Source organism: Pantherophis guttatus, chromosome 10, assembly GCF_059756535.1.
Source record: "Pantherophis guttatus breed Tessera chromosome 10, ASM5975653v1, whole genome shotgun sequence".
NCBI classification, from domain to species: Eukaryota; Metazoa; Chordata; class Lepidosauria; order Squamata; family Colubridae; genus Pantherophis; species Pantherophis guttatus.
The window spans coordinates 6,488,221-6,511,898 of record NC_142072.1 but is presented as its reverse complement, the minus strand read 5'-3'; the positions used below and the strand labels follow the sequence as shown (position 1 = coordinate 6,511,898).

General features: G+C 41.1%; 2 protein-coding genes across 7 annotated transcripts in view; one reads left to right on the top strand and one right to left on the bottom strand.

Annotated features, from left to right (window-relative positions):
* The window catches only part of LOC117677623 (phospholipase A2 inhibitor and Ly6/PLAUR domain-containing protein-like), a 57,422-nt gene that overhangs the window by 21,670 nt on the left and 12,074 nt on the right, over positions 1–23,678 (top strand). For 2 of the 3 annotated variants that reach the window (XM_087876441.1, XM_087876442.1), the window contains exon 4: positions 23,469–23,635. In XM_087876441.1, coding sequence (XP_087732567.1) covers positions 23,575–23,635 — 61 coding nt within the window. In that variant the 5' untranslated portion in view covers positions 23,469–23,574. Of the gene's footprint in view, positions 1–22,188; positions 22,418–23,468; positions 23,636–23,678 lie in introns of those variants that run through there. The other variant, XM_034437937.2, reaches the window with a different exon arrangement.
* Positions 794–14,643, bottom strand: LOC148112367 (uncharacterized). 4 transcript variants are annotated; one of them, XM_087876444.1, is made up of 6 exons: positions 14,116–14,643; positions 11,341–11,586; positions 8,891–9,022; positions 7,818–7,918; positions 2,496–2,612; positions 794–1,509 (listed from the first exon to the last, which is right to left on the bottom strand). In XM_087876444.1, the coding sequence occupies exons 4-6, from the start codon at positions 7,864–7,866 to the stop codon at positions 1,016–1,018; spliced, it is 660 nt and encodes a 219-aa protein (XP_087732570.1). In that variant the 5' UTR covers positions 7,867–7,918; positions 8,891–9,022; positions 11,341–11,586; positions 14,116–14,643; the 3' UTR covers positions 794–1,015. The 4 variants fall into 4 exon arrangements, with proteins under 4 accessions (XP_087732570.1, XP_087732569.1, XP_087732571.1 ...); XM_087876443.1 differs by lacking the exon at positions 8,891–9,022; XM_087876445.1 differs by lacking the exon at positions 8,891–9,022 and having other exon boundaries at positions 11,341–11,526.

Sequence of the window (23,678 nt, the reverse complement as noted above, 5' to 3'; positions counted from 1 at the left end):
TTCAAAACAAATATCGGACTAAAAAGTTTCAAATAGCTTATGAATGAAACTAACTTTTTCTTTTTGAATTATGTTTTGTTAATTGAAAGGGGAGTTAAAGAGCAAGACGGAATTTGGAGCCTACAGAAAGTTAGCATATTTTAGTTTATGTTTGTTAAATGCTATACCCTGTATTTGCTCTGGGAAGTCTGGGGTAGGTGTAGGAGGTTGGAGGGAGAGGGTGGAGGGGGGATGGGGAGTGGGTGGAGGAGGGAGTGGGGAGGAGGGATGGGGAGAAAAATTGTTGTAATATTTGATAAAACTTTTTAATTAAATATATATATATATATAAGACAGGGTCTTATTTTTGTGGAAACACGGTAATTCTAATTCTAATTCTAATTCTAATTCTAATTCTAATTCTAATTCTAATTCTAATTCTAAATCTAAATCTAATTCTAATTCTAATTCTAATTCTAATTCTAATTCTAATTCTAATTCTAGTCTAGTCTAGTCTAGTCTAGTCTAGTCTAGTCTAGTCCAGTCCAGTCCAGTCTAGTCTAGTCTAGTCTAGTCTAGTCTAGTCTAATCTAGTCTACACCAAAGGAAGCTGTGTGAAGGTACTCTTAGCGATAATGGCCACTCATGTTTCCTGTTCTCTCCTAATTTTCCATGAAGATAGTCCCAATTTTAGCTATGGGTTTTTATTTTGATTATCTTAGAAATTGTTTCCTGCTTTTCCCCTTTGCTTTGAAATTTAAAATTAGAAATTATTATTTTTTCTTTCCGCTGGTTACAAATCCAGAAATGGAAGGAGAAGAAAAGCATTCCTTGTTTATTATGATTGACTTATTACTTGCTGTTTAAATGAACACTGTGAGCATACACACCAAAGACCCATTCCTTGTTTATCCAATCATGCTTGGCCAATAAAGAATTCTATGATCCTCAGAGTAATGGTTCTCTTTAGAAAAGTTTGGGCTGAAATGAGAAATTTGCTTCCACGTGGGCTCAGATCGCGCAAGGGACTGTTGCTTTAAAGAACGATGTTCATTAGCAGAAGGGAAGAGAGAGCCAGGAGAAAGGATGCGACGGTTTGATGGGCATCCCCTGTTGTGGGTTTTGGAGTGGAAGTCTTGGGCTTGTCAGTGGTAGACTTGGGCTTGTCAGTGGCAGACTCGGGCTTGTCAGTGGCAGACTCGGGAGGCTGGGGCTTGTCAGTGGCAGACTCGGGAGGCTGGGGCTTGTCAGTGGCAGACTCGGGAGGCTGGGGCTTGTCAGTGGCAGACTCGGGAGGCTCAGCAGCCCTGGATTTGGGTCGATTGAAGAGTTTAACTAGGAGTTGATTGTCGGGCAATTCATTGCTCCCAGAGACCAGTGCTTTGCCACCTTTACTTTCTATCTTTCCAGCTGGTGAAGAACTGCATTCAATGTTCACATTGACTTTTATAAAGGAATTTCCATTGTTGCTCCCGAGACACTTGGAGGCCTGATAGCAGGATTTTATGATGGTAAAGCTGCTCACTTTTCCTAGATAAAAACATTCAAGAGAAGCAGTCATGGAAATGCTGGCAGAGAGGAATGGTCAACCCCATCTTGGGCAACTTTGAGACTTGTGGATTTCAGCTGTGCAAATGCCTCATTAGGTCTTTATATAGGAGCTGGTTTGGACTTCGGGACTGAATTCATTCATTTTCTAGGTTTTCATTCTCCATTGAGCAAAAAGGGAATTAGTCCTGCCTTAGGCATGAAAGCTAGCTGGGCCAATCACAAGGAGACTGTGAGTTCTAGTCCTGCCTTAGACAGGAAAGCTGGATGGGTGGCTTTGGGCCAATCACCAGGAGACTGTGAGTTCTAGTCTCGCCTTAGGCAGGAAGCTGTCTGAGTGGCTTTGGGCCAATCACTAGGATATGGTGAGTTCTAGTCCCATTTTAGTCATGAAAGCTGGGTGGGTGGCTTAAGGCCAATCACCAGGAGATGGTGAGTTCTAGTCCCGCCTTAGATAGGAAAGCTGGGTTGGTGGCTTTGGGCCAATCACCAGGAGACTGTGAGTTCTAGTCTTGCCTTAGACAGGAAGCTGGCTGGGTGCCTTTGGGCTAATCACTAGTAGACAGTGAGTTCTAGTCCCACCTTAGGTATGAAAGTCAGCTGGGTGACTTTAAATCAACCAACAGATTTCACAAACGAATGCTAAAATCTTAGGTGATGCTGGCTGGGGAATTCTAGGAGTTGAAGTCTACAAGTCTCAAAGTTGCCCAAGATTGGACATCCCTCTGATTGAAAGCTTGTAATATCTCTGTTATCATCCATAGTCACCAAGGAAGGCTTCACCTCATTAAATTCATCCATCCTTTCTCGGGAAAAGAGTCATAATAACTCCGGAAGAAAACAGATGTTTGGGCCTGGGGTGGGTGGGGGAAGGCTTTTTGCAATTTGGAGCGAAGAAAATTGGTTTATTGATTAAAAACAGATAAAAGGGGGAGGGCAGGTACTTGCTGACAAAAAAAAAAACTCACCTATTATGGTTTCTGTTAGGATGGTAGCACAGGTATCTTGGCCTTCGCTACACCGCTTTAATTTGCCAGTACAGTCTTTCTGCAAGCCAGAGCAATGTTCACATTCTAGACAGGTTCCTAGAAAAAGAAATTGAGGGAGAAAAAAGGTTCATAATGAATTAGGGGGTGTTCAGCAGAATAGATCAAACACGCTAAGGACCCAAAAGTATGGTTCAGATTAAATCTGTGGGCTTTCTGAAACTAGAAAGAGCACTTAAACTTTTTTTTTAAAAAAATAAAATTTTTATTCAACATTTTTCGCCTTTAAAATCACACTTGCACTTTTACAGCTTTCCGTTATCGGAATTTTTTCTTAATTTCAATTTATCCTTCGGTTAATTGTGTACATGTACATTCTGATTTCTTAAGTACTTATTTATATAGTATATACAATATATACATATCTACTGCACACTAAAAATATATTTTTTCATCGTATTATCTTCTCTTAGCGTTCACTATACATTGATTTTAGACTTCTTTTCCAGCCAGTCATACTACCTATTCCATGTCTCATAGTATACTGTTTCCTCTCTGTCCCTTAATCCCATCATTAATTTGTGCAGAAATGGACAAGAGCACTTAAATTTATATACCGCTTCATAACCTGTTTTCCCCAAAATAGGACCCAACCAGAAAATAAGCCCTAGCATGATTTTTCAGGATGCTCGTAATATAAGACCTACCCCAAAAATAAGCCCCAGTTAACATCGTCAGCAGACGGAGGCGTTTAGCACTGTATTTCCCCCAAAATAAGACCTAACCAGAAAATAAGCCATGATGCATCTTTTGGAGCAAAAATTAATATAAGACCTGGTCTTATTTTGGGGGAAACACGGTAGGTCTTTACAACCCTCTCTAAGCAGTTTGCAGAGTCAGCCTATTGCTCCCAACAATCTGGGTCCTCATTTTACCGACCTTGGAAGGATGGAAAGCTGAGTCAACTTTCAGCCGGTTAGGATCGAACTGCCAAATTCGTGGCAATTGTCAGTCAGCAGAATTAGCCTGCAATACTGCATTCTAACCACTGTGCCATCACCAAACAAAGGAACTCCAAAGAAAATCTTTGTGTGTGTATAGATGATGTTTTTGGGTCTGTTTCTGATACCTCACAACTGCCTGGTCTGGTCTCTGCAGTGTTTTTTTGGGTGAGATTTTGGCAGTGGTTTGCTATTGACTGAGAGAAAATGATTGTTCCATTATTTTTGCCATTGGTTTTGTGCCTAAGGCAGCACTAGAACTCACGGTCTCCAAGTTTCTAACCAGGGGTTGCCACAAAGAAGAGGGAGTCAAGCTATTCTCCAAAGCACCTGAGGGCAGGACAAGAAGCAATGGGTGGAAACTAATCAAGGAGAGAAGCAACTTAGAACTAAGGAGAAATTTCCTGACTGTTAGAACAATTAATCAGTGGAACAACTTGCCACCAGAAGTTGTAAATGCTCCAACACTGGAAATTTTTAAGAAGATGTTGGATAACCATTTGTCTGAAGTGGTGTAGGGTTTCCTGCCTGGGCAGGGGGTTGGACTAGAAGATCTCCAAGGTCCCTTCCAACTCTATTATTCTATTTCTAACTTTAAGCCTGGCAGACTTCAACTCCCAGAATTCCCCAGCCTGTTGAAGACCCCTGTTCTAGAATTCCCAATTCTCCAAACTTTTTGCCTCAAACTGAATATATGACGCCTTTCTGAATTGTCTTTCTTTCTAGACAAAGAAGTGTCTGAACCAGGCTTTTTCCATACCTGTTTATGATTTATTCATTTATTACCTAAATTTTATATAACACGTTTATAGACACCTTAAAGTGAGAATGTGAATATTTGATCAAATCAGATTGCACGTCAAACCGATGTGCTCTGCTTCGGTTGAACTCGGTGTCGGGTATTTTTGAAAATATCAAGGCATGCCCCAAATCAAAGCCTTGGTAGTACAGTGGTCTAAGGCACTCTGTTATTAAGCTGGTTATTAAAACCAGCTGTCTGCAATTACTGCAGGTTCGAATCTCGCCAAGGCTCAAGATTGACTCAGCCTTCCATCCTTTCTAAGGTAGGTAAATTGAGGACCCAGTTTGTGGGGGCAATAAGCTGACTTTGTATAAATATACAAAAGGATGAAGGCTATTGCTGAGCACATTGTAAGCCGCCCTGAGTCTCCGGAGAAGGGCGGCATATAAATCAATTTTTTTTAAAAAAAGCAATTTTTATTATTAAAAGTGTACAAATGCATACCATTTCTCAGGGAAATAGTTTCCCTGTTTTAGATAGATTGTTGCCTAGACATCAGGAAACAAAAGACAATCAATTCCAAGGGTCCTTTATGCTTAATCTAATAACTGATTAAGAAAAAAAAATACAAAGGCCAATAAACCATTAATATCTATTTAATCAAAACTTAGAAGGCAAGAGTTTAAAGACTGGGTTTTATTTGAGCCCTATCTCAGCTGTGGACCATTAGTGAGATATAAAAAAGTGCTTATTTCACCTTTTGATAAATCATTCACGGAAACAATGCACACACCTCCCAGAGTTTAGATTAGCCTGAGGCTGCTGGCTTTCCATAAATCCTAAAGATATGGTCATGTCCCCGGCTTGAGGATCCAGAGGTTTGGCTGATCTCTGCAACCGTTTGGGTGGATGATCTGTTGCTGACAATTCACTTTCATACATATAAACCAGTTAAAGCTGCCTGCAATTTCTGCTGGTTCGAATCTCTCCAAGGCTCAAGGTTGACTCAGCCTTCCATCCTTTCTAAGGTAGGTGAAATGAGGGGGCAATAAGCTGACTTTGTATAAAATATACAAAAGAATGAAGGCTATTGCTTAACGCATTGTAAGCTGCCCTGAGTCTCCGGAGAAGGGCGGCATATAAATCAAATTTTAAAAAAAAAAAAAAAGTTAGAAATGTGGGACGGTTGGAGTGGGTAAATGGAATCATAAATAAATAAAGCACACAGCCTTGAGTTTGTTCTTCAGGATAGCAATGAATATCCAGGGAAATGGTTTATTAGTGGCTCAATATTAGCCAAGAAGAAGCCTTTTGCACCTTGAAAACAGGAAGAAAACAGAGGGCCCCTCCGAAAAGGCATGGAACCTTCTCTCACTTCTGGGTTCCAAGAAGCAACTCACTAGGAAGTTTTCCTAGTAAGCAGACTTTGCAAAAGGCTCACATCTGGCCCGTATCATCAGGCAGAATCAGGAGGCTCTGGGTTCCATCCATTAAACCAGGGGTGTCAAACTCAATTTCATTGAGGGTGGCACCAGGGTTGTGTTTGACTTCAGGGGGCAAGGATTGTTGTTTATTGGTTCGATTTTATATGCCGCCCTTCTCTGGAGACTCAGGTTGGCTTACAATGCATTAAGCAATAGCCTTCATACTTTTGTATATACCTGCTTAGTAGGGCTTTCGGCCACCCCTAAGTGGTGTTCTTTTTTATACAAAGTCAGCTTATTGCCCCCCACAATCCGGGTCCTCATTTTACCTACCTCAAAAGGATGGAAGGCTGAGTCAACCTTGAGCCCGATGAGATTTGAACTTGCAGTAATTGCAGGCAGCTGGTGCTACTTAACAGCACTTTTGTCTGCTGCGCCACCAAGGCTGGGCATAGCCAGCTCAATGTCACTCATGTTGGGGGTGCTTGTGGTAGCCCGAGCAGTCTGCCAGCAAAAATGGACTCCCAAGCACTGTTTTCGGCTGTGATTGCCTCCTGCAACCCTCTGCCAGTGAAAACAGAGTTCGGGGATCCGCCTGCAGCCCTCGCGAGCTCTATTTCTGGCGGCGACGGCCTCCTGCAACCCCCTACCAGTGAAAATGGAGCTCCATTTTCACTGGCAGAAGCACTGCGGGCCAGTCCTTTGCTGTTACCAGGGCGGCCCCACGGGTCAAATCTAAGCACCCTGCGGGTCGGATCTAGCCCCTTGAGTTTGACACCCCTGCATTAAGCAGGGTCACCTGACGGGACCTAGAAAGCAGCTAGGATCTTCTTTGTTGCAGATCCTGCTTTCTGGAACACCCCTTCTTTTGATATATACAAATAATACAAAAGTGCCAAATGCAATCTAAACAACTGGCCGACTGTGCGCGTGTCCATAATATAACAACACCAACAACAGCAAGGAGGAGGAGGGGAAGGGGAAGGGGAGGGAAGGGGAGGGAAGGGGAGGAAGGAAGGAAGGAAGGAAGGAAGGAAGGAAGGAAGGAAGGAAGGAAGGAAGGAAGGAAGGAAGGAGGGAGGGAAGGAGAGAGGGAGGGGGGAGGAAGGAAGGAAAGAAGGAAGGAATAGAAAGAGGAAGGAAGGAGGGAAGGGGAGGAAGGGGAGGAAGGAAGGAAGGAAGGAAGGAAGGAAGGAAGGAAGGAATAGAAAGAGGAAGGAAGGAGGGAAGGAGAGAGGGAGGGGGGAAGGAAGGAAGGAAGGAAGGAAGGAAGGAAGGAATAGAAAGAGGAAGGAAGGAGGGAGGGAGAGAGGGAGGGGGGAAGGAAGGAAGGAAGGAAGGAAGGAGGAAGGAAGGAAGAAAAGAAAGAAAGAAGGAAAGAAAGAAGAAGGGAGGAAGGAAGGAAGGAAAGAAAGAAAAAGGAAGGAAGGAAGGGAGGAAGGAAAAAGGGAGGAAGGAAGGAAGGAAAAAGGAAGGAAAGAAAGAAGAAAGACAAAAAGAAAAGAAAAGAAAAGAAAAGAAAAGAAAAAAAGAAAGAAAGAAAGAAAGAAAGAAAGAAAGAAAGAAAGAAAGAAAGAAAGAAAGAAAGAAAGCGCTGCCATTCCTGTTTTGGACCCCAACTCTAAAAAACTGGGTCTTTCTCCAGGCATTAGATTAATTTGGGCGGTAGGTCTAACAAGCTGATCATTTTTTATTTGATGTTTTCCTTCCAGCATTTCAGTGAGTTTTTCAAATGAGATTATTGCTTTTATTCTACGCTACTCAGAATCCTTATGAAGTTGGACAGCCTTATAAATTTCTAAAATAAATAACTCAGTTCCTATCTGAATGGATTGGATGGTGCCACTCAACACTTAATGCCTTTTTTTTTTTTAACTTGGAGTGAAACCATCGATAGAAGCCCAATGTTGGGGGATGATGATTGGCAGAATAGATCTATTATTTCATTAATAAACACCCAAACCTGAATCCCTTCTAGTTCCAGCTTTCTTTCTGCATCCACCTGCCTGGTTTTCACCTTGGGGCACTTATAGCATTTTTCCCACCAAAAAGGCAGGCAATTACAATGTGGCTTCATCCCATTCATTTCAATGGAACCAACCTTTCTACGTGGGCATCCATGCACATCTGTTCTTACCTGTAGCAAGAACCAACGAGAAACAGAAGAGTCCCACGAGAGCCTGCATACTGATGGAGTTGCCTAGTCCCCCAGCTGAAAAAATGTTCTAGCAGAAACTTCTGCAAAGAAAAATTTTAAAAAATAAATAAAACGTGTATGAATAAGTATAAGGTAGGTGATTTTTTCACAGCTGCATTTTTTTTTAAGGACGGGAGGCAGGAGATGGGAGGTACTGGAGGTCCCAATCGCTAGATTCTTCTTCCTATTTCCATTACTTTATTTATTTATTTATTTATTATTCAAATTTCTATACCGCCCTTCTCCTTTCGGACTCAGGGCGGTGAACAGCCAAGATAAAAACATCTATACATAACATCACAGTTAAAAATAAAGTTAAAATAATTTATAAATTTGGCCCATAATTTAAAACTAGTCAATTAAAATCAATATTAAAATTTTAAAACTAACCCTAAAATCAAGACAGACTGGCTAACTGAAAAAAATAAGTTTTTAGGGCCCGACGAAAAATCCAGAGGTCGGAGATCACTCGTATCTCTGGGGGTAGATTGTTCCATAGGGTAGGTGCCACCACAGAGAAGGCTCTCCTCCTCAACTTTGTTGAGAATCAAGAGATAACCTTTGGAAAAGGAGAACAGTTAGTCCTCGACATACGACTGCTCACTTAGTGACCATTTTAAGTGATGGCAGACCTGCCCAGGGGTGTGGGAACTTCAGGGTTGACAAGGAGTACTTATGACTTAGTTCTGAAGTTCTGAGGGCTGCCCTTCCCCCCACCCCACCCCACCCCCGGGACACATGATCACATTTCAGTCTCTTGACAACTGGCCTTCATTTATGACCAAGATAGGCAAGCTCTATTACAGTCGTAAGTCAAGTACGACCTATACAGCAGTTACCAAAATATAATTTCAACCTAGGGAAAGAAGAGAATATTATAAAGAAACTCAAACTGGTTCCACCCTAACTCAGCCTTCCAAAAAATTGTCATTTTTTTTTTGTCAAAAATTTGATTGTCAAAATCAATAAAATTCTGGTATTTCTTGTGGAGTCTACTTCCTGACCTGGCCTACCTTGAAAGATTGATATATTGGGGGAGATTTAGGTGGGTTTTAAATAGTAAAGTAGGTGTGTTGAGCCTCTTAAAGATTTGAGACATCTATTTTCTAATGCTGGAGGAAACAGATGGCAAAAAAGGCATTCACCTGTAAAGAAAAAACCCCATGAAAGTCGCCATTTTGCAGATCAAGAATTGTGGAATTAACAGGAAGATTTTTCAAACCCTCAGCATAGAGTAAGGGTCAATCCTTCAAATATTCTGGAATTATCATTCATTTATCAAGATTTTGGAAGCAACTCATTGCATTTACAAAAGCTGAAGCCCCCCAGCCAAAAAGAAAGCTAGTTTTTTTTCCTCATTCTTTTTTAAAGGAAAGAATCTCAAGCAGATGCTACCTGCCTTCCATGTTTATGTACAGTAGTGGCCAAAATGGTGGGAACCTTTTGCGAAAAGTGTATTTTCTAAAACTAGCGAATAACACCACTTTTTTTTGGAGCAGCACCATATAATTATATATCAATGGAAAGATAAGTTAATCAAGAATGTAATGCAATAACTTTTATGAAGGATTTGCTATTTTTAAGAAGAAACTAGGCAGCCACTTGTCTGAGATGGTATAAGTTCTCCTGTTTGAGCAGGGGGTTGGACTAGAAGACCTCCAAAGTCCCTTCCAGCTCTATTCTGATAGATTGATTGATTATCTTGATTCAATATCTTCCTTCAGGTCATTTGGAGGAGGAGAATGGTCATTTCTCTTAACCCGATGGATCTGTTCTTGCACAGTTGGAGAGGTTGATTCAGTTATCATGGAGGATTCTGGCTACCTGTTTTGTTTTCCCAGGGCTCTTATCATCCATCTGCTAAAAAGATGCTCAGCTAAGGCCATTAATCATTCTCTCTGTTGTTTGACTGGTGCTGTAAAGTGATAAGGAATTACAAGGTTCTCCTTCCCTGAGCTACCAGGCTACATCACAAACAATTAAAAATATCATAAAACTCTGTGTTGACGGATAAAGCTAGGGCTTTCGAGGGGACGTTCCAATTATTATTTTTTTTCCCCTTCTCTTTTTCTAATATGAACAATTTTGAGCCAGAGCAGTGCGGCAATTAAGAGAATCGACTAGAGAGATCTGGTTTATCTCCAGCCAAGAAAGAACACTAGATGACTTTGAGCTGGTCACCCCCCCCATCCCACCCCACCCCGAACTAACATATTTCACAGAGTTATAATCATGGAGAAAAAAAATAAGGAAGGCATGTCACCTCGCACTCCAGAAGAAAACGTATGTAACCGACAAACCAAGAAACGCATTCTACATTTTTAGCTGGCAAATGTTTAGATTTCAATATTTGCAAAAGGGCAAAGAGCAGAATAACAGAGTTGGAAGAGAACTTGGAGGTCTTCTAGTCCAACCCCTTGCTCAGGCAGGAAACCCTATAATAGCATTTCAGACAAATGCTTGTCCAAACTCTTCTTAAAAACTTCCAATGGTGGAGCATTCACAACTTCTGGAGGCAAGTCGTTCCACTGATTAATTGTTCTAACAGTCAGGAAATTTCTCCTTCATTCAAGGTTGCTTCTCTCCTTGATTAATTTCCATCCATTGCTTCTTGTCCTACCCGCAGGTACTTTGGAGAATAGGTTGCCTCCTTCTTCTTTGTGGCAGCCCCTGAGATATTGGAGCACTGCTATCATGTCACCCCTAGACTTTCTTTTCATTAACTAGACATAACCAATCCCTGCAACCGATCTCTGTTTTATCCTCCAGTCCCCTAATCATCTTTGTTGATTTTCTATGTCTTCTTTCTAGAATCTCAACATCTTTTGGTGGTGACCAAAACTGGATGCAATATTCCAAGTGTGATCTAACCAAGGCAAAGAATAATGTCCTTTTGATTTATGTACAGGATTGCAAGCTGCTTTTCAGAATGAGATGGATGGCATATAAATATAAATAATATAAATAATCTCTTCTTTTGGATTAAAATAGAAACCAATCCAGGCTCTGATCCCTTCTAGTTTAAAACAGCACGTACCCTGATCCATATTTGCAGCTGAGGTTTGAAACTGACCTTCTACAGGTGATCCAATTTTAAGTGAACCTTCCTTGTCCTAAAAGTCAGAATGCGAAACTCCATTAGGGGTTCTGCTTTTATTCTATTTAAACTTGACCGTGTGAATATTTCGTGCCAAAATATCCAGGATTGTATGTTGTCGGATGCAAATTAAAATCAATTTTTTTGTATTTAAAATACAGATCAATTTAAAAATGAGAGAGGGAGGATTAGTGAAGAAAATGGAAGGCAGAATTGGGGTGTTCCATCTGTTCCTAATCAAAATACCGTAGATAATGAACTCAAAATATGCAACGATGCTATAGAACGATTAATACAATGGATGAAAGCAGGAACAGGGTCAAAAAAAGGAGGTTCAGGATTCCTGATTGCAATGGGACCACTTACTTTGAATTTTCCAAGGTAGCCTTCGGATGCTTCTGAGTTCCGTAGAAGACTCCTCAGGGGATTGGGAGGTTGCTCTATTTCACTCTGCTTTATAGATGTGGGGAAAGCTTTATCATAACCGGAAGCACTTTTGTTTATTCCCTTCCTCACCTATGCCACAGTAGGTATTACAAGCTGGGTATATTCCTTGAGGAACAAAGGACAGAAACTCGGACACGGAAATGGAGCTTTCACGAGGCAGGAGATCTATAAAGCATAACAGGGAACAGCAAATATATAGCAAGGTCGGCCATATAATTCTTGATTGTCTTCCAACTCAGTCAGAAATAGTTTATTCCGCCTTTCAGGTTGAAGTTCCAGATAGCAGGCAACCTTGAATATATCATGGAAAAAGGGTGAAGCCTACCAAGGGAGATTGGAAAGGTTGAGGACACGTGATGTGACTTGCAAAGAATACAGAAGACTGCAAATGATGCAGACTATAGATATTCCTCCACTTGCAGATGAAGATTAACAGAGTTGGAAGGGACCTTGTAGGTCATCTAGTCCAACCCCACCCACCCCACCCCGCCCAAGCAGACCCTACACCATTTTTGACAGATGGCAGTCCAGTCTCTTCTTGAAAGCTTCAACATCTTAGGGGGGGGAAGTGTCTTATGACCATTTTTCACACTTGCGATCGTTGCAGTATCTCCCCAGTCACATAATCAAAATCCAGACGCTTGTCAACTGACGCACAATTATGACCGTTGCGACCTCCCCATGGTCACGTGGTCAACATTCAAACAACTGGCAACTGACTCTTATTTATGACGGTTGCAGTGTCCTGGGCTTATGTGATCACCCTTTGAGACTTCTTGACAAGCAAGGGAAGCCAGAATAACTTAACTGTTAGAATCTAACTTAGTTAGAATCACTTCTAACTTAACGGCTGCAGTGATTCACTTAACAACTTTGGCAAGAAAGGTCGTAAAATGGGACAAAACTCACTTCACAAATGTCTTGCTTATCAACTTAAATTTTGGGCTCAGTTGAGTTCTATTGTGGTCATAAGTTAAGGACTATCTGTACTTCATGTAGTTATCGGATCTACAGGTTGTCCTTGATTAATTGATTAATTGATTAATGAGGACCCGGCTTGTGGGAGCAATAAGCTGACTTTGTATAAAAAAGAACAGGGGGGACCTGAAAGCCCTACTAAGCAGGTATATACAAAAGTATGAAGGCTATTGCTTAACGCATTGTAAGCCGCCCTGAGTCTCCAGAGAAGGGCGGCATACAAATCGAACCAATAAATAAATAAATAAATAAATTTACAACAGTTCATTTAGTGACTGTTATAACAGTCACTAAATGTTATAATGGCATTGAGAAAAGTGATCCAAAAAGAAGATGTCTAATAGGAATAGATACTAGTTATAAACCCTTGATGGGAGAATTTCATTCTCTGCTTTATAGCATCCTTTTGGAATGAAAAAGAAAATAATAACCTTGAGGCCAAGTTGTAAATTCCTTTTAATAACATCCTTAATAGAATATAATTCTTTATTGGCCAAGTGTGATTGGACATACAAGGAATTTATCTTCGGTGCATAAGCTCTCAGTGTATATAAAAATACATTCATCATGAATAATAACTTGGTGGTAGTCATAGGATACTAAATAAACAATCAAAATCATACTAGGAAACTAAATAAAAGAATATAAATCATAAAGATACAAGCAACAAAGTTATAGTCATAAGTAGAAGGAGATAGGTAATAGGAAGGATGAGAAGAATAATAGTAATACAGTTTTAGTAAATAGTTTGACAGTGTTGTGGGAATCAAAATGTCAAACTTGTTTCAAAGAAGGAATCTTGGAGGGATCTTGGAGTCCTCATGGTCAATCATTTAAATATAAGCCAGCAATGTGCAGCAGCTGCCAAAAAAGCCAACACTGTTCTGGACTGCATAAACAGAGGGATAGAATCAAGATCATGTGAAGTGTTAATACCAATTTATAAGGCCTTGGTAAGGCCACACTTGGAATATTGCATTCAGTTTTGGTCGCCACGATGTAAAAAAGATGTGGAGACTCTAGAAAGAGTGCAGAGAAGAGCAACAAAGATGATGAGGGGACTGGAGGCTAAAACATATGAAGAACGGTTGCTGGAACTGGGTATGTCTAGTTTAATGAAAAGAAGGACCAGGGGAGACATGATAGCAGTGTTCCAATATCTCAGGGGTTGCCACAAAGAAGAGGGAGTCAAGCTGTTCTCCAAAGCACCTGAAGGCAGGACAAGAACCGATGGGTGGAAACTAATCAAGGAGAGAAGCAACTTAGAACTGAGGAGAAATTTTCTGACAGTGAGAACAATTAACCAGTGGAACAACTTGCCTCCAGAAGTTGTAAATGCTCCAACACTGGAAGTTTTTAAAGAAGAGTTTGGATAACCATTTGTCTGAAGTGGTGTAGGGTTTCCTACCTAAGCAGGGGGTTGGACTAGAAGACCTCCAAGGTCCCTTCCAACTCTGTTATTCTATTTTTATTCTATTCATACAAATGTGCCCTTCAATTTCTATACATAGATGATAGACGATATTGTCCTGAAAAAAAAGGAAGGTAATAATCTTGCGTGTGTCATTTCGAATTAATCATTAATCTCTAAACTATGTCCTATCACTGGAAGGGGAAGCAGAAAAAGAAATAATGGAAAAAAAATTCCCCTTCGTGTGCGATTTTTATTTGCTTCATTTTCCCTCAGCTACAAAAAATCTCAAAATGACCTCTTACCATTACGAGGAAGGAAGGAAATGTGGAATTTGTAAGGTGGCTTCTATTCCCAAACCTTGCCTTGTCTGCTTTCTCTCCTGGAAGAAAGAGAAAGAAAGAAAGAAAGAAAGAAAGAAAGAAAGAAAGAAAGAAAGAAAGAAAGAAAGAAAGAAAGAAAGAAGGAAGGAAGGAAGGAAGGAAGGAAGGAAGGAAGGAAGGAAGGAAGGAAGGACGGACAGGAGGGAGGGAGAGGTGGCTGCAGGGAGGCATAAAATAAAAACAGGAAGGATGGATGAAGGAAAGAAAGAAAGAAAAGAAAGAGAAAAGAAGGAAAGGAAGGAAGGAGAAGAGAGAAAGGGATAGAAGGAGAGAGGAGGAGATGGATGGAAGGAAGGAAGGGAGGGAGGGAGGAATGTAAGGAGGAAGGAAAGAAGGAAAGAAAAGAAAAAGGGAGAGACGGAGGAAGGAAGGAGAAGAGAGAAAGGGATAGAAGGAGGGAGGGGGAGATGGATGGATGAAAGGGAGGGAAGGGAGGAATGGAAGGAAGGGGTTTTCAATCCCTCTAAACATGCACAGCACATATCATATTGATTTTATACAACGTGAGTTCAACTTTTGAGCTTTGAGCTGGAGAAAATGATGGTGCAACCCTTATTTTGCCAACAGAAACAGGCTGAATTTTTATCTGCTGCTTGGCAAGATACTCGGACTTCTCTAAGGGCAATAAACAATCTAGGACATGCTCGGTGGACACACACTTCTCTACTTCCTGATACAAGTCAGAAGCCAGAGACTTTCTGTTCTTGCTAGCTTCTCATCATCCATCAGGGGTGTACGCAGGATATGGCCCACAAAGTCAAGACGGTGCTGATTAAGACATAATGCAAACTCCACCTGTCGTTTTAACGGATAGACCTAAACACCAGAAAAGGCTTTGCCAAAGAGGGAAGAAATGGTTCCCTTTCTTTCAGATATTCCTTCACATTTTGAAGAGCTTTTTGGAACATCTCCAGGGTTATGATCTCTCCATGCCTCGTACCAAGTATAAGATTCCAGATTAAATCATAGTTCACCGTTTCCAGGCAGAACATTTTTTTAAAGCTACATTGACTTTCAAAATCCTATTTCTTGTGTCTGCAGGGAGTGATATTTTTAGCTGCTTTATGGCCTCTCTTGTTTACAAAACCCCACCCTGATGTAGGACAGAATCAAAAGTCCTCTTAATTGCACAATGTTTATAGCTTGTTTGACTCTTCTTTGCTCAATGCCAGGAATACAGAAATGTGTTTCGCTTACCTGTTTAAACTGTAAGCTGCCTCCCTATCTATAAATCGACTTTATAGGCAGAATAATTGCTTTCTACCATAAATGCTCTCAGTTGCAATCTGAGAAAAATGGTAAACCTTCCACAGTTATCTTCTGTCTTCTATCTTCTGTTACTACTGCTTGGATTAGCAGAGAAGGCTTGTAGAAATAGACAGAAAGTGTGCTAATTAATGGCTAAAAACAAAGCTGGATTTGATCAGAAATGAATTGGGATGGGAGGGTAACACCCATGAAAGTAGACCTGTGAGATTCCCACACAGGAGTGGGCTTCAAAAATTTTAGCAAGGAGTTCTCTGCCCAGTTGCTGGGTGGACGTGGCCATGGTGGGCATGGTCTAGTCAGCCTCCTGCACCATGGTGTGGGGGGGATTGCCCTTCCCGGGCTCCGGAGGTTTTCCTTGCGCCTCCAGGAGGGCGAAAACAGCCTCCCCAGGCTCTGGAGCCCTTCCTGAAGGTTCTAGTCTAGAGTCTTCCCAAACTTAATCGCCATCATGTTCTTCATGCATGCGCATCCCATTGCCTTGCAAGTCCAATGGGATGTGAATACGCAAATAACAAGGCGGCAATGGCAGGGGCTGGGGGCCGCCGAAAACTCTAGTCAGCTTGCATTCCTGATTCTGGACCAGCCGACACGGAAGGTAAGCAGCCGAACAAAGAGGCAGTGGGGGGGGAGGAAAGCAGACAAATGGGCCAGGCCATGGGACTGCCGGGAAGGCCACGTGGAAGGCAGGCAAGCATGTCAGGGCCGCCCGGCTGTAGGGAAGGGAGCTAGCAGCCTTGAGAGAAAGAGAAAAAAAAGAAAGAGGTAGGGAGAGACAAGAAAGAAAAAGAAAGAAAGAAAAAGAAAGAAAGAAAGAAAGAAAGGGAGAGAGAGAGAAAAGAAAGAATAAAAGAAAAAGAGACAAAAAAACAAAGGAAGAGAAAGGACGGAAGGAAGGAAGGGAGAGACAAAGAAAGAAAGAAAGAAAGAAAGAAAGAAAGAAAGAAAGAAAGAAAGAAAGAGAAGGAGAGAAAGAAGGAGAAAAAGAAAGAAGGAAAGAGGAAGGGAGAGAGAGAAAAAAGAAAGAATGAAAGAAAAAAAGTCAAAGAAAAAAACAAAGAGAAAGAAAGAGAAAGGAAAGAAGGAAGGGAGAGACAAAGAAAAAAAGAAAGTGTCAGCGTTCCAGAAAAAAACCCAGGTCCAAGTAAAGACTCTGAGGCAAGCATTTTCCAAAGTTCTCTTTACTAGAATAGGTAAATTGGCACATCTGGGAAAACCCGAATCTGAAAGGGTTTTCCCTCAGTAAATTAAAATCCCCAAAACCATCCCCTCACTCCTCAGTCGATCACATGCTCCAATCAAAGTCCGTCCCATCTCGACTCAGCACTCCGACCACTGCTTCTCCAGATACCGGATCGCCCTGACCTTGACCGACAGGAAGAATGCTATTACGTCTAAAGTCAACCCCTCTACTAAATCCCCCCCTCCTACTTTCCCACACACGAGAAGGCGGCAGCATGGAAGCTTCCAGCCTAATACGGCTTCCAATGCTGACAGAAAGAAAGAGACAAACAGACAAAGAAAGAAAGAGAGAAAGAGAGAGAGAGAGAAAAAGAGAAAGAGAGAAAGAAAGAAAGAAAGAAAGAGAAAGAAAGAAAGAAAGAAAGAAAGAAAGAAAGAAAGAAAGAAAGAAAGAAAGAAAGAAAAAGAAAGAAGAAAGAGGGAGGGAGGGAGGGAGAGAGAGAGAGAAAATAACAGAAAGGAAAATTGCCAGAAAGGAGAAGGAGTTTACTGGGACAAGGCTGCCATACAGAGGAAGGCAGAGATAGTCCTTGACTTATGACCACAATTGAGCCCAAAATTTTGGTTGCTAAGCAAGAGTGTTGTTAAGTGAGTTTCACCACATTTTACTAACTCTATGACATCTCCTGGCTCTAACAGTCATGTGCAAGCTAGGGAAAAACATCTGAAGGTGTGTGTAATGTTCTAAATGTACAGAAGTTATAGTTAAATGTGTGGCAGAAAGTGGATTCTGGGTGTGTTTTTCCAAATGCAGTAAGTGAGGTTGAATGTGTATAATTTTAGAAGAGCTCTGTGTGTGTGTATGTGTACATACACGTACAGTATATATAGTAGGTAATGTATCTTTTTGTATGCCTATACACACTCTATACTATGTAATATGTATGTACACATATGGCATATGTACATAGGATTAAATAGTATATTTTGGAGGTTCAGTAGTAGTAAATAAATAGACAGGGAAATTGTATCTCGTTGAGGCCTTTGAGGCGAGGAGAGGCCAGGCACCCTAACCCTAACCCTTGACATGAGTGAAGTCAAGTTGGCCACGCCCACCCAGTCACATGACCACCCAGCTACGCCCACCCAGTCACATGACCACCCAGCTACGCCCACTCAATCACATGACCACCAAGCCATGACCACCCAGCTACGCCCACCCAGTCACATGACCACCCAGCCACACCCACACAGTCACGTGGCCACCAAGCCATGCCCACCAAATAAGCCACGCCCACAGAACCCGTAGTAAAAAAATTTGGAACCCATCACTGTCCCGAACCCCTGCGAACCCCCAGCAGCCCACCCCTGTTCCCACACCAGGAAGTAGCGAAGGTGATGGTGAACCCCAGCAAGAAACGTGTGAGAAGGCACGACGGTTCCTCTTGATTCCTTTTCAGGCGTACGCATTCTGGAGAACTGTAATGGAGAACTCCAATGCAAGAATAAATATTTTGGCCCCGCATTCTTTTTGAATTCAGGAGAAAAACTCCTTGCCCCTTTAATACTGACTGTGAGGAAGACAGAAGGTTCCCTTTCTCTGAAGGGCCCATAAAAAATCAGCTGCCAGATAACATACTTGCAAAATTGCCATTGTTTGCCCAGCAATTATGTCATGTGAGGGAGAGAGAGAGAGAGAGAGAGAGAGAGAGAGAGGGGGGGGGGCATAAAAAACCAGGCCAATGCCCAGGAAGAAATGGCATTAGATGAAAATTATATAACAACTCCACTTTGCAATTTCTCAAGGTTTTCTCCTTCCGTTAAACACCTAACACAACCATCGCGAACAGTGGTGGGATTCGAAATTTTTTACTACCGGTTCTGTGGGCGTGGCTTGGTGGGTGTGGCATGGCTTGGTGGGCGTGACAGGGGAAGGTTACTGCAAAATCCCCATTTCCTCCCGATCAGCTGGGACTCAGAAGGCAGAGAATAGATGGGGGTGGGGCTAGTGGTGGGTTGCCCCCAGTTTGCACTGGTTCTATAGAACCGGTAGTAAAATTGGTGGGAGGCTCCGCCCACTGACCCCAACGTCATCAGAACGTTTCAGCGCACGGCCCCATTGCGAACCAGTAGTAAAGGTAAGTGGGGCCAGTCAGAGGTGGTATTTACCGGTTCTCCGAACTACTCAAAATTTCTGCTACCAGTTCGCCAGAACTGGTCGGAACCTGCTGAATACCACCCCTGGTCGCAGGTGGTTGAGAATGTATTTTCCCTTTCTTTTATCAGGTCCTGCTAGAAATATGATTTTCTGTTACATATCTTCTCCCTCTGAAGCCTCACAAGCTACCTTCCCAATTTGAAGAAAGGAGCCATTAGTTTACAACTGGGCTGTCCAACTTTGGCCACTCTGAGACCTGTGGACTTCAACTCCCAGAATTCCCCAGCCACTTGAAGTCCACAAGTTTTAAACTGGTCAAGGTTGGATACCTTTTTTTTTTTTTTTAGTATGTCTTCTGTTGAGATAAAAGGAAAATGAGGGGAACTATTGTAGAAACAGTTGTACAATGGATTCTTTTCATATGAACATGCCCCTTGGACCCCTCCGTCCATGAGAATTTCTGAGAAATTCTTGACCTTTAGCATAAGAAAATATTTAGGTCTAAATTTCCTGCAGGGCACAATTTTTACAACGGGCAGGGCATCTCAGCAAGGTTCTCTGCCACCTGTTCTGGATTGATCTTGACTCAACTCCGCATTGGGAAGTATGGTACTAAACAGTAACCAAATAAAATTATGTTTATGATGATTGAAGTATAATTCCAAGAAGGTATGTTTGAACAGTATATTCCTATATGATGAAAAGTCCAGCCCCTGGAAAAAGAAACATTTATATGCCTTACCTGATCCCTTGTGTATTAATAATGCTATTTTTTTTACAAAACATATAAATAAAAATTGGAAGGAAGGAAGGAAGGAAGGAAGGAAGGAATGAAAGAAAGAAAGAAAAATTAAAAGAAAGGAAGGAAGGAAAGAGAGAGAGACAGAGAGAAAGAAAGAAAGAAAGAAAGAAAGAAAGAAAGAAAGAAAGAAAGAAAGAAAGAGGGAGGGAGGGAAGGAGGCAGGGAGGAGGGAGGCAGGGGAGGGGGAGGCAGGAAGGCATAAAATAAAATAAAAACTGGAAGAAAGGAAGGAAAGAAAGAATGAAGGAAAAAGAAAGAAAGAAAGAAAGAGGAAAGGAAAGGAAGGAAAGAAAGAGAAAGGAAGGAAGGAAGGAAGGAAGGAAGGAAGGAAGGAAGGAAGGAAGGAAGGAAGGAAGAAGGGGGACAGGGAGAGGGGAAATCAGGGACACATAAAATAAAATAAAAACAGGAAGGAAGGAGGAAGGGAAGAAGGGAGGAAGGGAAGAAGGAAGGAAGGACAGGAGAGTGCAGAAAGATATAAAAAAAGGAAAGAAAAATATATACCCTAGAATGACTTCTCATTTCATCTTCCAAGGATATTAAAACATATTCCATTCTTAATTTAATACCATAATATAGAGTTCCCCCCACACAGAACAAACATCAATTCCATGTCATAATTTGACTTTTCTGTTCCTATATCCTGCAAAAAAAAAAGTCCTAGAAAATCTCCCAGTTTAGATGAACTTCTTCAGTGACTTTTCTCTCAAAGAGCCCTTCATTTAGCCATCATTGTCAGTTCGGTCACCTTCATGAACCATTCTTCTATTTTAGGTATCTCAGAGTCTTTCCAAGACTGAGCCTTCAAAGGTCATGCGCTGTTGTCACCCAGAAAAATAAAATAACATGTGATATTTTTTTTCCTCAGAATTTAATCCATAAACCCTGTTTTCCTAGTCCAAGGTATCAAGTCTGTTGGGTGTGGCTGATGAGATTGGACTCTAATAATAAGCAGACTCTAATGTCCAGACCTATAAACAGCATCTGGACAGATTTTAACTTCCTTCAACTGCCTCTGATAAACAATTTATAGCATTTTCAAGGACACATAGATGACCTCTTGATCTCATTCATCAACCTTATCTGTGGACTTTTTCCTTGGTTCATTCTCCATTTGTGTCCCAAAAGCAAAACAATAACAATAACAGCAACATAAGTTTCTACTTTTCTACAAATCAAATAAACTAAACTAAACTACTTGCTGGCCCACAATTTAAGAAACTCATACAGGTAGGCCTCAACTTACAAACTATTCGTTTAGTTCGAAGTTAATATAATGGTACTGAAAAAAGTGACTTATGACCATTTTCAACACAACCGTGGCAGCATCCTCGTGGTCATGATGTGACCAAAATTTGGACCCTTAGCAACTGGTTCATATTTATGACGGCCCTGGGGTCAAGTTAATCCCCTTTGGCGACCTTCTGACAAGCAAAGTCAAGGGGGAATTCGGATTCACTTCATAACCGTGTTACTAGTTTTAACAGCTGCCACAATTCGCTTATCAACTGTGGCAAGAAAGGTCGTAAAATGAGGCATAACTTACTTAACACCTGAACTGTAACAACAACAGAAATTTCGGGCTCAATTTCTTCCATTTCTTGCCTTAGACTTACAGTAGTAGCAAAAATTGTGGAAACCTTTTGGGAAAAGTGCATTTTTGAGGTTTGATGGCTAATAATACCACTTTATTTTTTGGTGTTTCAAGATAATCCTATTCCACTGCTGGAATGGCCTGGGAATAGCCCAGACCTTCACCCCATTGATAATTTATGGAGCCAACTAAAGAAACTGGTTAGTCAGAAGCAACCCAGCAATAAAACCCAGTTAATAGAAGCCATCATTCAATCTTGGTTTCACATTATAACAGCTGCAGAACTCAAAGACTTGGTTCACTCCATGGGAAGACGTTGTAAGGCCGTAATTCATGCTAAAAGTTACCCAACTGAGTATTAACTGACATGGTGATAATTTTTCTATATCTTGTTTTTTCTATGGTGATAATTTTACATATCTGTTTTTTTCTATGTGTTTCACTTTTCTTCTTTATACTTTATATATGAATAATTCATAGAAGAATTATGCTCTTCTAATAGCAAATCCTTCATAAAAGTTATTGCATTACATTCTTGATTAAATTATCTTTCCATTGATACATGATTTTATTGTATGACTGGAAAAAAAAAGTAATGTTATTAGCTAGTTTTAGAAAATACACTTTTCCCAAAAGGTTTCCACAATTTTGGCCACCACGGTAAGCTTAGAATAACTTTATTGTCACTTTGAACATACGCTATTCGGCATACATTAAAATGAAATTTTGTTGACCCAAACTGCCTCTCAAAGGGTTACTATCTCCAATCTACGCTACACAAACCATGACCCACACACAAACACAAACACACACACACACACACACACACACATAAATAATGCATATACCCACATATATTATATTACCCGGAGAAACAACACAACTTCCTGCTTAGGGTGCCTCCCTTCTAGATACGGGCTCTCTACTCCCTCGTTTACATCTTTATTTATTTCTGGCTCCACTTTTAGTTACGCCTTAGGGACCCAATTACAAACCCAAAGGAATAAAAAGAAGCCTGAACTAAGAGAAATAGCCTCCTGTCATTCTTATGAGATTAGGGGAGAGGGCTGTCTATATATAACTGTCTTTACACAACAGGGCTTATTCTATTCTATTCCGTTCCGTTCTAAACTGCCTCTTATCTAGGCAGTTAGAAATCAGGAGGCTGTCTTCGTAGGCCACAGTTAAACTCTTGTTACTTCTGTTGCCTTCAAGCCTCCAGGTAACTCTTTAAACCCTGATAACCTGTTACTGATTCAGAGATTGTGACGTGAAGCCATATGATTTGGTTAGTTTCTGATTCAATTTGTTGTGAAATTTGAACGAGTTAAATCAGTACTGTCTCCAGGTAGGGTGTCCTGTTTATTTGAATCTTTTTTGAAACCTCCTTTATTATTGCTTATAAATCACTCAAGGCGGTAAACAAACCTAACCATCCTTCCTCCTCCTATTTTCCCCAAATTGACCTAACAAACTTTTTCTTATCTGGAGCTAGTCTCCAGCTTGTTTATCAGTTTAGGAATGTTAAAAGCTAATAAACCGGGACATCATTTTAAAACAGAGAAAATAAATCAAATTAAAATGCAAAGTAACTAGGTTACTTAACAAATTACAAAACCCGTGTCATTTGCCCCTCATAAATTCTCACGTAGCAACCACCTGTCTTAAGCAACAAAAACCTGGTTACCAATTGTGACTGTAAAGTTAAGGACTTGGACCGGTACCTACAAAGCGATTGTACTCTGTGCTGCAAATTGGCCATGCACAACTAAAGCAACTAAAACAACTAAATCAACTAAAAACTTCAGGTGAGGATTACCTATGTTTCTTCTCCGCCTTGCTAGGACTTTATCAGGGCTGTGCCTTCAAAGGGACCATATGGACAGCAATGCACATTGTCCTTGATCACGTGCCATGGTGTCCTCCAATTAACTCATTAACTGGGCCAAATTTAATTATTTTAAATCTATTTTTAATCGTATTTATGTATAAATGTTTTTATTTTGGCTGTTCACCGCCCTGAGTCCGAAAGGAGAAGGGCGGTATAGAAATTCGAATAATAAAATAAATAAATAATAAATAAACTCTTGACAAGTTCTCACCAGTTCAACCTACCTCCAATAACAACCCATCTGTACTTCTTGCAAGAGTTAGGGTTTCCCCCTTCTCTTCCTTCCCTCAACCTTGCTTTCTAGAGTTGCATTATCATGTCTGGTGCATCTTACTCAACTCCAAACAGAATCTCATTCGTATTGTCTTTCTTTTCTTTGGAGGAGAGAAATAGTTAATTTTACCGTGTCTGGCAGTCCAGGGATTGACCACCCAAAAAAAAAGTCTTCTCTGCCCAAAGATCAAAGCCGGTGGAATCGCCCATCTCCAATGCCTTCTCTTACCTTGGGCTGCTGCATTGTTGGAGCGCTGCTGTACCTCACAGATAAAAGTAAGGGAAAATCCTGAAACATCCTTCTAAGTCAATGGTTCTC

Bases quoted from the DNA above. Each gene is read 5' to 3' on its own strand.
- LOC148112367 (XM_087876444.1), bottom strand. From the start codon at position 7,866: ATGCAGGCTCTCGTGGGACTCTTCTGTTTCTCGTTGGTTCTTGCTACA. The intron at 2,613-7,817 runs GTAAGAACAGAT...TTCTTTTTCTAG, and splicing joins CTCGTTGGTTCTTGCTACAG to GAACCTGTCTAGAATGTGAA. The intron at 1,510-2,495 runs GTGAGTTTTTTT...GTTTTTATCTAG, and splicing joins CCTAACAGAAACCATAATAG to GAAAAGTGAGCAGCTTTACC.